The sequence below is a fragment of the Pteropus alecto genome, unplaced genomic scaffold, assembly GCF_000325575.1.
Source record: "Pteropus alecto unplaced genomic scaffold, ASM32557v1 scaffold177, whole genome shotgun sequence".
Classification (NCBI taxonomy): domain Eukaryota; kingdom Metazoa; phylum Chordata; class Mammalia; order Chiroptera; family Pteropodidae; genus Pteropus; species Pteropus alecto.
The window spans coordinates 11,262,202-11,274,639 of NW_006442207.1; the positions used below are offsets into that span (position 1 = coordinate 11,262,202).

The 12,438-nt window shown below is 49.8% G+C and overlaps 1 protein-coding gene across 7 annotated transcripts in view; it reads left to right on the forward strand.

The window, feature by feature from the left end:
• Positions 1 to 7,494, forward strand: part of ITPRIP (inositol 1,4,5-trisphosphate receptor interacting protein) — a 26,352-nt gene extending 18,858 nt beyond the window's left edge. For all 7 annotated transcript variants that reach the window (XM_025039176.1, XM_025039175.1, XM_015596392.2 and 4 more), the window contains one exon: positions 2,492 to 7,494. In XM_025039176.1, coding sequence (XP_024894944.1) covers positions 2,505 to 4,163 — 1,659 coding nt within the window. In that variant the 5' untranslated portion in view covers positions 2,492 to 2,504 and the 3' untranslated portion in view covers positions 4,164 to 7,494. The remainder of the gene's footprint in view (positions 1 to 2,491) is intronic.
• The last annotated feature ends 4,944 nt before the right edge of the window (positions 7,495 to 12,438 follow it).

A 12,438-nucleotide genomic window follows, 5' to 3' on the forward strand; every position in this document is an offset into this window, starting at 1 on the left:
GGTGACGCTGATGCAGGACAGGGCAAATTCCCCGAGTTTCTACAGTTATCAAACAAGCTGCTCCTTGTCTTAGGGAAGAAAAGCTGGCTAGCTGCCCCCGGGGAGACCAAGGCCTGCACCGAGAGAAGAGGGTAGAGAGTGTAGGAAGAATTCAACATACACGCCCAAGTTAGAGTCAACAGGACAGTTTATTAGAGAAGGGATAGCACTCCACAGACAGAGCGCGGTCTCCTCAGAGGCAGAGAATGAGAGGGATAGAGTAAAGGTACTGAGGGGGACTCAGAAGAACAGAGACGATAGAGATGAGGACAGTGAAAGAGACAATTAAGGCACTGAGAGGAACCCTGAGTGTTCAGGGAATTCCATTTATATGTCATTCTTTAGTTCCCATTTCCTCTGATACGGACATACAGTGAAGAAGGGGAGGATTACATAGCGTGAAAGGGTGAGTGTGTAGAGAAAGGCCAGCTGGCAGTTCCCAGCCTTTAACCCATAGGTTCCCCATGGTTTTGCCACAGGGAATGACTTGGTTCCTGTTTCCACTTCACTAGTGTGGGGGGAATGGGTTGTTGGCAATCCCAGCAGAAATCTTCCTTTGTCCTGCAGGTGTCCTCCTGGGCTGGCTGTAGGGCTGATCAGCATATTGCAGTTTCCGTTTGCAGCTTGATTAACATTTTAACTCTCCTGCCTCCTCTCTACATTAGAATTATATCTAGGCAGCAGGCTTTGCTCAAGTATAACAACTCAGGTCATCTACATTCTGGCACTGCAAGGTGGAACCTGCAGAGGTGTCCTTACCTGGTACCAAGCCCCTGCTCCTTGGCGCCATTAGGGTGAGAACCAGAAGAGGTGATTTTCAGAGTCCAAATTCAAGATCAGGAAATGGGCTCAGGCAAAACAAATGAAGAAGCTCCTATCAGCAGATGTTGGCATGCACGGAGGCGGCGGGGTGGGGGTGTGGGGGGCTCTATATTCCCTTTGTTGTCCAACAACCTCATTTGGCCATTGGCTCTCCTAGCTGAGGTCTCAGGCCGGAAGTGGGCAGGGCAAGTGTGGAAAAGGCCCATTGTTACTTCCTAAGTTTCCTGCCAGGGAGAAGAGAGTGTATAACAGTAAGCCTTTCGCTGTAAGACGATGCTTCTCAGACTTTAATATGGATGATATTAAAATGCAGATTCTGGTTCAATAGGTCTGGGGTGGGGCCGAGATTCTACATTTGTAACAAACTCCCAGGAGCTAGTACAACTACACACTCTGAATAGCAGTGATTTGTAAGGGGTCAGCCCTTCCCCAAAAGTCACTTGAGACCTAAAACTCCATTTATCCTGGAGGAATGGAGTGTCTCTTTTCACAAGAATGGGATTAAAAGTTCAGATGACTTGTGAGAAGAAAACCAATTACTTAGTCATTCTGGTCTCTCCAAGATTGTCCTGGGGAAAGACCGAGGGGAAGGCCAGGAGATCAGAGTCTGAATTTGGGGTGGGGTCTTCCAGATCAGAAGGAAAGGTTTACAGCGTGTGAAGATAAGGGCTTAAAAGTAGTTCAGTGAAAATTGCCTTGCCCCTTTCACTGTGCTGTGTGTGCAGTTTGCATGGATCATCACATCCATCAGTATGATGACCCCGTGGGTACTATGGCTTTCCTCTCACACAATAAGAGAAGTGAGTTAACATGCCCAATCTTGCAGCTAATCAATGACAGGGCTGGCTTAGGAACCCAGCCCCCCTATCCTCAACCACTAGGCTTTACTGCATTGAGTAAAGATGCATTTGCCACAAGACATTCACTGTAGGGAGAAAGGGATGTCTCATTCAGGACTATTTTGGTTTTAAGTGATGGAAAAACAAACTGACTTCATCAAAAGGGCTAATTTATTGACATATATGACTAAAAAGTCTAGAGAGAATGGCTTCAGGCATAGCTGGACCAGGGGGTCTGCTTTCCTCTGTGCTGGTGTCTTTCTCAGGCAGACCTGCTTTGAGGCAGCTAGGAAGCCAATAGCGCATGTAATCCTATTCCCATTGGCCCCAACAAATCCTACCTCTGTCTCCCATTGGCCTGAATGGGGTCATATGCTCATGTCTGAACCAATCGCTGGCCAGTGGTTGTGGGGGACTAGTCTTGGCCTGGGTTATATGCTTACCCCTTGAGCTGGGGGTGGGTTTATTCTCACCCAAGCCATAAGGACTGGGAGTAGGAAAGGCTTGGTTACCAGGGAAAGTGAGGTGCTGCTACCAGAAAGAGGAATATCTGGGCGGATAAAAACAGAGGTCTGCCACAGTGGGTTGTTCAGCTAGGATTGCTGGTGTGGGACATTGGGGTTCTTGTTCCGCAGGCTAGACCGAAGCACATGAAGAGATGGTGGGTTGGGTGGTGGGGAGAACTGTAAGATATTCACTAGCTCCAGAAAGCAGGGGTTGGTGGGAGGGTCCAGGGAATAAGTGGTGTTGAAGGAAGCTTGATGTGACTATAAGTCTCTTTCTGTTCCCAGGAAAGCTCCAGCCATGGCACTGGGGCTCTTCCGGGTGTGTCTGGTGGTAGTGACAGCCATCATCAACCACCCGCTGCTGTTCCCACGAGAGAATGCCACGGTCCCTGAGAACGAGGAGGAGATCATCCTCAAGATGCAGGCGCACCACGAGAAGCTGCAGCTGGAGCAGCTGCGCCTGGAAGAGGAGGTAGCGCGGCTGGTGGCTGAGAAGGAGGCCCTGGAGCGGGTGGAAGAGGAGGGCCAGCAGCAGAATGAGACCCGCACGGCCTGGGACCTGTGGAGTACCCTCTGCATGATCCTCTTCCTGGTGATCGAGGTGTGGCGGCAGGACCACCAAGATGGGCTGTCGCCGGAGTGCCTGGGTGGGGACGAGGACGAGCTGCCTGGCCTGGAGGGTGCCCCCCTCCGAGGCCTCACCCTGCCCAACAAGGCCACACTGGATCACTTTTATGAGCACTGCATCCGGGGGGCCACAGCCGATGCGGCCCGCACCCGGGAGTTCGTAGAAGGCTTTGTGGATGACTTGCTGGAAGCCCTGAGGAGCCTCTGCAACCGGGACACAGACATGGAGGTGGAGGACTTCATTGGTGTGGACAGCATGTACGAGAACTGGCAGGTGGACAAGCCACTGCTGTGCCACCTCTTTGTGCCCTTCATACCCCCTGAGCCCTACCACTTCCACCCAGAGCTCTGGTGCTCCAGCCACTCAGCACCCTTGGATCTCCAGGGCTACGGCCAGATCAAGGTGGTCCGGGCTGACGAGGATACACTGGGCTGTATCTGTGGCAAGACCAAGCTTGGGGAAGACATGCTATGTCTCCTCCATGGCAAGAACAACTTGGTGCGGCCAAGCAGCGAGGTGGAAGACCCACTGTGTGCCAAAGGTTCCCCATACCTGAACACGATGCAGGTCATGAAGTGGTTCCAGACGGCCCTCACCAGAGCCTGGCACCGCATCGCCCACAAGTACGAGTTTGACCTGGCCTTTGGCCAGCTGGACACTCCAGGGTCCCTCAAGATCAGGTTCCGCTCAGGGAAGTTCATGCCCTTCAACCTGATTCCCGTGATCCAGTGCGACGATTCGGACCTGTACTTTGTCTCCCACCTTCCTCGGGAGCTCTCCGGGGAGACCCCAGTGTCCAGCACTGACTGGCTCCTGTCCTTCGCTGTTTATGAGCGACATTTCCTCAGGACCACATCGAAGGCACTGCCCGAGGGCGCCTGCCACCTCAGCTGCTTGCAGATTGCCTCTTTCCTGCTCTCCAAGCAGAGCCGCCTGACTGGCCCCAGCGGGCTGGGCAACTACCACCTGAAGACAGCCCTGCTGCACCTCCTGCTCTCCGGGCGGGCTGCTGACTGGAAGGCCGGGCAGCTCAATGCTCGTCTGCACGAGCTGCTCCGCTTCCTGGAGAAGAGCCTGCTCGAGAAGAAGCTCCATCACTTCTTCATCGGCAACCGCAAGTTGCCTGACACCATGAGACTCCCTGAGGCCGTGCGCAGGGCCGAGCCGCTCAACCTCTTCCGGCCCTTCGTCCTGCAGCGAAGCCTCTACCGGCAGACAGTGGACTCCTTCTATGAGCTGCTCAAGAATGCCCCCACGCTCATTAGCGAGTACTCCCTACATATACCCTCAGACCATGCCAGCCTGCCCCAAAAAGCTGTCATCTCGTAGAGCAGCCGAGACCTTGAGGGCCAAGACGCAAGACATCCCACCTGTGTAGACCTTCTCCTGGGAAAATGGCAGGCTATCTGTGGCTCAGCCTGCAGGGAAGCCAGGCCCGAGCGTGGAGAAAACAGAACTCCAAGCCAGAAGCTGGTTTGCTTTCGTGCCGTTGGAGCCTGCTAGTAAAGCTATGATCTGGGTTTGGAGACCGATCCTTTGCAGCTCGCTTTTGGATCATCACAAATGGCCAAGATAATGACGGAACACTCAGTGGACGCTGAGTTGGAGATAATGTAACATCAATTTGGGTGCAATTCTTTTTACACCCCAGGTTCAGTATTTACGTGAATATCAACAGAGGATCGACAGGAGTACTGACGGATCCATGTTAAGACCCTGCACCCCTATTTCCAGGAGCCTTTGGCCCCGAGCATCTGCAACCAAAGCACCAGTAGGGACAGTTGTGGGAATTTGCTGCCTTCCATCCACAGCCTGCAAAATCGGGGTCCCACTGTGACTGCCATTGTTTATACTATTTGAGGAAAAGGCCTCGTAGAGATTCAAGGTCCCAAGTGGCTAATGTCTCTGTTGCACAGAAGTGTGTACTTGGTGACAGAGAGAAGGTTAAGTCAGTCACTTTTTCAGCAACACATCTCATTCAGGGTGCACCCCCTTTTCTTGCCCCTTCTCCCGATCACTGTGGGTACCACATACCATGCCAGATACAAGCTCAGCAGCCCCACACCCCTCTTTATTCTCTCTACAGCTGGTCTCTCTGACCACCAGTGTGGCAGACGCTGAAGGTTGAAGCTGATGAGTGACACAGAGTGACTGGAGTGAAGGATAGCCTGGCACCCAGGGCACTGGACTCTGGCTTGTAGTCTGGCCTCTGATGTCCAGTTCAGAGGAAGCTGCAGAGACGGGAGGTGAGGGATGCCGTAGCCCTGAGTCCCCCTCCTAGAGCAGGTCCCAGTCCTAGAGCAGGGTGTACCTGGAAGCAAGAGCCGCTATGGAAAACCAGCTCCCATCTGCAGGCCCCAAGACCCCCTCAACTGTTCACTCCAGCAGGGGTCCCTCACTGCACAGCACCCCCTTTCTGGGTGGGCCTTGCTGGCTACACAGATGACTGAAACCCAAAGAGCCTGACATTGGCTCAGCTGACTGCGAACACACACAGACAGCACTGGGGGCACAGCCCCCAGGCCTCAGAGAGGCCACCTCGGCAGTGCTGGGGACTGCGGTTGCTTGGCGGGCACCAGAGCCTGTGGTTGGAGCTGGCCTCTGTCTCCAGGCCTGGTTCGGGAGGGTTGGGAAGCTGTTCCTCCTCCCCTGTGGCTTCACTGGTCCTTTGGGATTTTCTTCTTTTGGCTTTGCCCCCAGTAACCCTTGCAGAGGACCAAGGAGGAAACAAGAATGAGTGTGCCTTCACCAGCACCTGGGGTCTCCCTCCAGGGAGTAAGCTGGCCCTGCCTCCCAGACAGCACAGCCAATTCCATGGAGGTGTCAGGCTCACCACAAACTGAAGAAAAGATTCTGTCCCTACCCCAGGAGTGCTCCCATCTAGCCTCAGAGTGCTCAAGAAGATGGACAGTTTGCCTGACAGGGTTAATTCAGGGCAGGAGGCCCAGCTTCGATGGGGCATCCATGTGAGCTGGACTTAGGTGGACTTGAGCCTGCACCTCCCCAGGCCCACAGTGGCTGGGATGGTCCAGGGACTGATCCTGCCCACATGGTCTCCAACAATAGCCCGAAGCCCCCCGTTCTGTCGAGATTAATTTCCCGAATCGGGGTAAATTTCCTTATTTATTATTGCCTATGACTTTCCTTTCCCCCTCTTTATCCTATCTCATTGTACTTGGAAGAGACCCCAGGAACCAAGAACCAGCCTCCAGAAGCCAAGACAAAGCCTGGCTCTCCCTCAGCTTCACTTTTGCTTCCGGGAGAAAGTTCACTGAAAAAAAAAAAATACCTTCTAGCCTCTTGTTTATACAGAGGACAGAATTCAGTAGGAAAATGGAGATCTTTTATGCACAAAAGCTGCTTATGAAGCAGAAAGCAGCAGGCTCTTGGTGTTTCATGCTGCCTTATTTATATTAAAGGAAGAATTAAATTCTTGCAAGAAGTGGAAGCTTGTTTTTGTTTTGAACTTCAGGAAGTCTGTGAGGTGCCCAGGGCAGAGTTGGGAAGGAGGATGGATTTCCTATTGACGAGAAGATGCTTTCACTCCTTTTTATTCTTATGCTTTCAGGAAACTTTAAAAACAGCAAAATAGGATAATTCTAACCCATCTTTGAGGCAGCCTGCAGAATTCCAGAAAGGGTCTTTGCAAGCTGATACAGCTTCCGAAAGATAAGACTGACCAGGAAAAGCATTCTAGCCAGCACCATGGAGTGAGGGCAGGAAAGCATATTAGATATAAGCAACATTTAAGTAGCACCTACTGCGGGATAGGCACCCTTCTACCTGTCTTTATGTGTATTATTTAATTCCTCTGCCAGTCCTATGACATAGGTGCTGTTATTCTCCCATTTTCCAGATTAGGAATCTGGAGAATTAAGGGACTTGTCCAAGGTCACATAGTGTTAAGTAGCAAAATCAGGATTCAAACCCAGGCAGTACTGGGATATATGCTGATATATACTAAGAAATCAAAGCAAATTATTTTGAAACTGTTGAGTGGGGTCCTGACCATAGGACGCCTCGAATGCTAAACCCAGGTAAATTTGAACTTCATACAATAAGTTATTTCATAATAAAATTTGGACTTAATACAGTAGCAAACTATTGGCGATTTTTAAGTTAGACAATACCTTGATTTGCCCCAAACTACAAAGTTCTGAACTGTGATCAGTACTATGTTAGATGCTGGGGGAGAGGAGGTAGTTCTGGCCTGCTTCTAGAGTGGGGTTGGTGGCGACGGGCAGCGGTCAGTGAATGTCACAGAAGTCCTAACAAGTGATTCTGAAGGCTGTAATTCAGAACATGCCCGTGCTCCATCCTAACCCCACCTCATGGGATAGAGCCGGAAGGTGATTTGGTTTGGCCGACAGACCGAGAGCAGACAGAGCCAAGAACCACACAGTGAAGGAAATGTGTGCCTTCAATTCCTTCAACTCCTTCAATTTACCTCATCCCTGCCCACTTTGCTCTGCTCTGGCTTGGCACACTCTACCAACCCTGGAGGGGTACCTGGAGAAGAATAAGACAAGGGCGCTGTCCTTTTAGGGCTAACTTTTCTCATCACCATCCAAAGAGAGCTTGTTTTTCTAACTAGTTTTTTGTTTTTAAATAAAAGCAATACAGTCATGATAAAAAAAAAAAAAAAGCTCAACCACTGACAGAAAAATTAAGTAACAGATAAAACCTTCCACTCCTAACATCTCCGTCCATTCCCCAGTAATAACCAATATGAAGTTTCTTGTATACACTTCCAACATTTTTCTATGTATGTATCGTGTGAGGATGCATTCTTTTTGGTCTTGCTTCCCTAAATTACATTATACCATCTAACCTTTCTTGGATATCTTTTTGAACATTTGGCTCTACCACATTCTTTGAAAGAGCTACTTACTATCTCACTGTGTATAGACGTACCCTAATTTACCCAACTTCCTCTACTAAGGAACACTTAAGTGTCTCCACTTTTTTTGCTACTTATAAACAACACTGCAGTGACCACTTCTGTGCATAAATGCTGCTTCGAAGTGATCCTTCCTCTCCTGGTAATCACTATATTCTGTATTCACCAACTTGCTGTCTGTAGATTCACCACCAAGCATCTTATCATAAAAATAAATTATTGCCTAAGATTTATTCAATCATCATGACTCCAGAATGAGCAAAAGGCATTTTTAACCAAGTACGGCTATGTTCCACCCTGGGTCAGGTGCTGTGTGGGGAACAGAAGTATAAGACAAGGGCTCTGAAGACAAGTCCAATGGTCAGAGAACCATGTAGGGTGGTGAGTAACCAAAGGTGAAATGATGTGGCAACAAGGGCTCTGAAGACAAGTCCAATGGTCAGAGAACCATGTAGGGTGGTGAGTAACCAAAGGTGAAATGATGTGGCAACAAGGGCTCTGAAGACAAGTCCAATGGTCAGAGAACCATGTAGGGTGGTGAGTAACCAAAGGTGAAATGATGTGGCTCTGAGGCCCGCATGGCATGATGGGAATGGAAGAGCAGCCAGATGAGCTCCTGGTTTGAGCTGTAACAGTTTTAGCTCCCTTAAACATGGGAAAATGTGAAGAACCTCCCCCAAAAAAATCAAATCAATGCAATTGTTCTGTTCCCAAATGCTTGTATTCCATTCATCTGAGTCCAGGGCTGGCTTATTTCCTCCTGCACAATGTGAGGCCCCTGCTTTATAGGAAAAAGTGGCATTTTCCATCCCTTTGATGTTCCTTTAAGCGCCACCAAGAAACCAGGAAATAAAACTGTCAACAACAAATTATTTCCCGACAAGATAGAACCGCATAAACCTCAGAGACAAAGATATTTCTACTTTTCTTTATGAGAAAAGGTAGGTCTTACAAGTTCAAGGTAAGATTTGCAGGGCAGGGGTGGGGTAGGACAATGAGAAGAATTTGATCTCATCTATTTCTTTAAAACCCACGATATGATATTTTAAGTTTCTCTTAGGGTAACTATTTAAAATAGAAACAGAAAGCAAAGACCTATTTCCTGCCACTTCTCACAAGCCACCCTCGGGCCTGTGTTCCCAACTGGCCAGAGATGACTCACCCAGCCCCCATGGTCTCATTGCTCAACTATTCCTGAAGAGTGGCCTGAGCTATGTTAGACCAAAGGTCTCTTGGGACAGTGGTTGGACCCCCAAAGGCTGACAGTGGCCTTGGGTCTGTCCCAAAAGTCATGGTTAGTGGTGAATCGGCCCCCCAGATGTTGAACCTGCAGGTCAGCCCCAAGATCTCCCAGCCAAAGACATGAGTCAACCCACATATCTTCCACACCCCAGGAGACAGGGCCAACAGAGACCACAGTAGAAGCGTCAAGTAGAACCAGATTCCGGGCCACAGGGTTGGTGGCATTCATTTCTCTTGATATGCATGGCTTTGTCTGGAACGATTTCTAAGAAGCTGTCTCCACACATTTATTTCCTCTCTGCAGCATTTTACAGTCCAGCCAAGCAGGTAAGGTACCGAGGCTCCACTTATCCAGAATAAGGCGAGACTTCGAGCTGCAAGTTTGCTCAGCCTGGATGTTTAATGATCCAAAGAGAGACAAGGAAAGGTAGACCCCTGCCCTATTTCCATGTCCCCACACAAATGGAAGCCCACGTGTGAGGTCCTGCCTGCGAGGTGCCCAGACTCCTCCAGTGGTAAAGTCATGCAAATACCAATGAGACAGATTGCAGTAAATCTAAACAGCACTGGGGCTAAGAGCTGGGGCTCTCTGTCCAAATTCAGGCTATACCATGTCCTAGCTCAGTGAGTCTCAAAATTTCTGAGCCTGGTTTTGTCCCAGTTTCTTCTACAAAATAGGAATAATGCTGTCCACCTCACAGAGCCATTGAGAGGACTGAGTAAAGAGGGCACATCTGAAGCACTTAGCTTAGGGCCTAATGAATAATAAACTCAACAACAATGCAAATGGTAGCAGTTATTACCATTGTTCTTAGGGAGGGCTCCTTACAGACAAATTCCTACTTCCTGGTTCCCCTACTAGTGGCAAGGCTGTCCCTTAAGTACCTCCTCCCACCACACTCGGTCACATGTGAGTCTGCCTGCCCTGGCGGCTCCCTCAGCACACAGCATGGGACCCACAGGAACTGTTTCCTCCATATCTACCTCAGGGCCAGGTGTGAGCTCAGGAAGTGTTTGTGTGCCTGACCAAAGGGGTCTGGAGCACTGGCCCCAGTTTCAGAGAATAGAGAGGGGTCTCTTGGCTTGGCCCCTGTAACCCCCTCTGCTCTCCTAGTCCCTTCCCAAGAGAACAGCCAGAGCCTAGGCCAGCAGTTGTCATAACAACAACAGCCAAACTGAGGGTACCAGGCAGGACATCCTTGCTTCTTGGGAGATGCGAATGCCTTCTGGACAGCAAAGTGGGAAAAGAGCTGTGCCTGCTGCCTCACGATGAGCTCCCTAGACCTAGGAGTCCAGGTTTCTATCTCATCCGGGTATCCATTCATTCCATCATTCGTCCAATTATGTATTTGCTCATTCTCAAAACACTTACTGAGTGGCTACTATGTGCTAAGCCCTGTGCCACGTGCTAGGAAAAAAAGTACAAGTGAAACAGGATTCCTGCCTTGAGGGAGCTCCCAGTCTAGAGGGGAAAGCAGTAGAGGAAGGCAGCGGGGGGCGGGGCGGGCAGTGGGCAGGAGGTGAGGTGGCACTGGCGATGGGGAAGCAGAGGAGATCAGGGTAAGAGCATAGGCTCTGGAGTCAGCCGCCTGCACTCAAATCCTGGCTCTGCCCATTACTGGCCAGGTAACATCTGGGCAAGTTACTGCTCCTCTAAGCCTCACTTCACCTATCTGTAAAATGGGTAATTAATACTTTCCTCATAAGATTGTGAGGTGTCGCTAGTCTACGTAAAGTACCTGACATACAGTAAGCACTCACTACACAAAAGGGTCCCTGCTCCCCACACCCAAAGCCAGTTTGGGGTTCTGGCTTTCTGCAGAGCTGCCTCGCAGAGCCCCTGCTAACTCTTCCCCTGGCTTCCCACTGCCACTGCACCTGGGACATTTGTATGTCCCCTAGCCCACCCCCTGCTGTCATCAGATTATCAAGAAGGTGTGTCAGATAGTCTCCAAAGGGGACCTTTCTCTTCAGCACGTGAATGGCCAATCACCACTTATTTTTATGATGAAATTTTTAAAATACTTCCTGCCCTTATCATTTATGGAGTTCCTCATCATGCATCCTGGTACCTTCCTCCTATGGCGGAAATGCACAAATGCACAGAAACATGCATGTGTGCGTGTGCGCGCACACACACACACTCACACACACCCATCTTTTAAGAGGTTTTCTAAACCCCTGAGTGTACACAATCCAGGTATTCATGGCTTTGGAAGCATAAACTCAGATTTGGCAAAGGCTGTTTCTGTTACCAGACATCCATGCTCCTCACTTCCCAGCCTCCAATTCCTGCGCTACTGGGACAGGGGCTGCCCCAGCTCAGGCTACCCTAGGTGGGCCTCGGTTGCTTAGTCCTCCTCAGCCTGACAAACCTACAAATGATTCCTTCCAGCTGGCTCCTAGCCAGGGAGCTGGCTGTTGTTCTTCGACCACGCCCTCTGCAGGGAGGCCATCTGCACTGACAAAGTGGGCTGGGGACCCTTGCTGTCTGCAAGGGGACGCTTGGTTACAGTGGATCTTTGGGAGTAAATGACAGGGCAGAGTATCCCAGGCTCTTATCTGAAGCATGTGTGTAATTGTCCTTTCCATGAGCAACATGTAGCAGCCAAGCTACCTGGTAACTAGGCAATTCTGTGGGCATTTCAAATCCCTCATCCTTCGACCCTCGAAAGCTGATAATGCTCTCCAAGAGGGCAGAGAAGACACTGAGTACTCCTCCACAACATAGAAGAGGGTACTTTACCACCATGAATGACATTGGCATATTAAAACTAGGCTTGCGGTGTGAGGAATAGGGAAGGGGGTGTTGGAGCCCAGCTTTCAACTGCTCACAATTCATTTGAGATTAAATCCACACATATGAAACAATGAGAAAGCGACTTGAAACCATGAATCAAGCTGTGTGCAATGCAGGACATCTTATTCCCCAAAGTGATGGGAGAATGACCCCAGAGTTCAAGTCTGATCATTTGCAGAAGACTCATCATGGTAATAGGGTTGCCTGCCATTCCCCGAGCATTCCCCAGGCAGGCGCTAAGCCCTTACATGGACGAGTCTCTCATTCAGCAACCCCATGAAATAGGTTCTCAGTGGTCCCATTTTACAGATAAGAAACTGGGGCTCAGAGAGGTTAAGCAATTTGCCCACAGAATTAATGAGTGGCAAAGCTAGAGTTTGAAACTGGTGCATCTGACTGCACAGCCTTGTTCTTATCCACAATGGAACACCACCTCTTTGCGCAAAGAATTTTGACCTGAATTTTGCAAAAGAAAAGTTGCCCAAAAAAGCTGCTCTGAGGAAAATTAGAGAGTGAAGAGTACAGGAAACAGCATTTGCAGAGGCCCAAGAGCTCTGACAAGCCAGAGGTGAGCAAAATGTTGGAAAAGACCAAACGTCCAGCCTTCTAGGGACTCACAGATGAAACGAATGGGAAATGGGTCTCCTGGATGGGCACGGTGT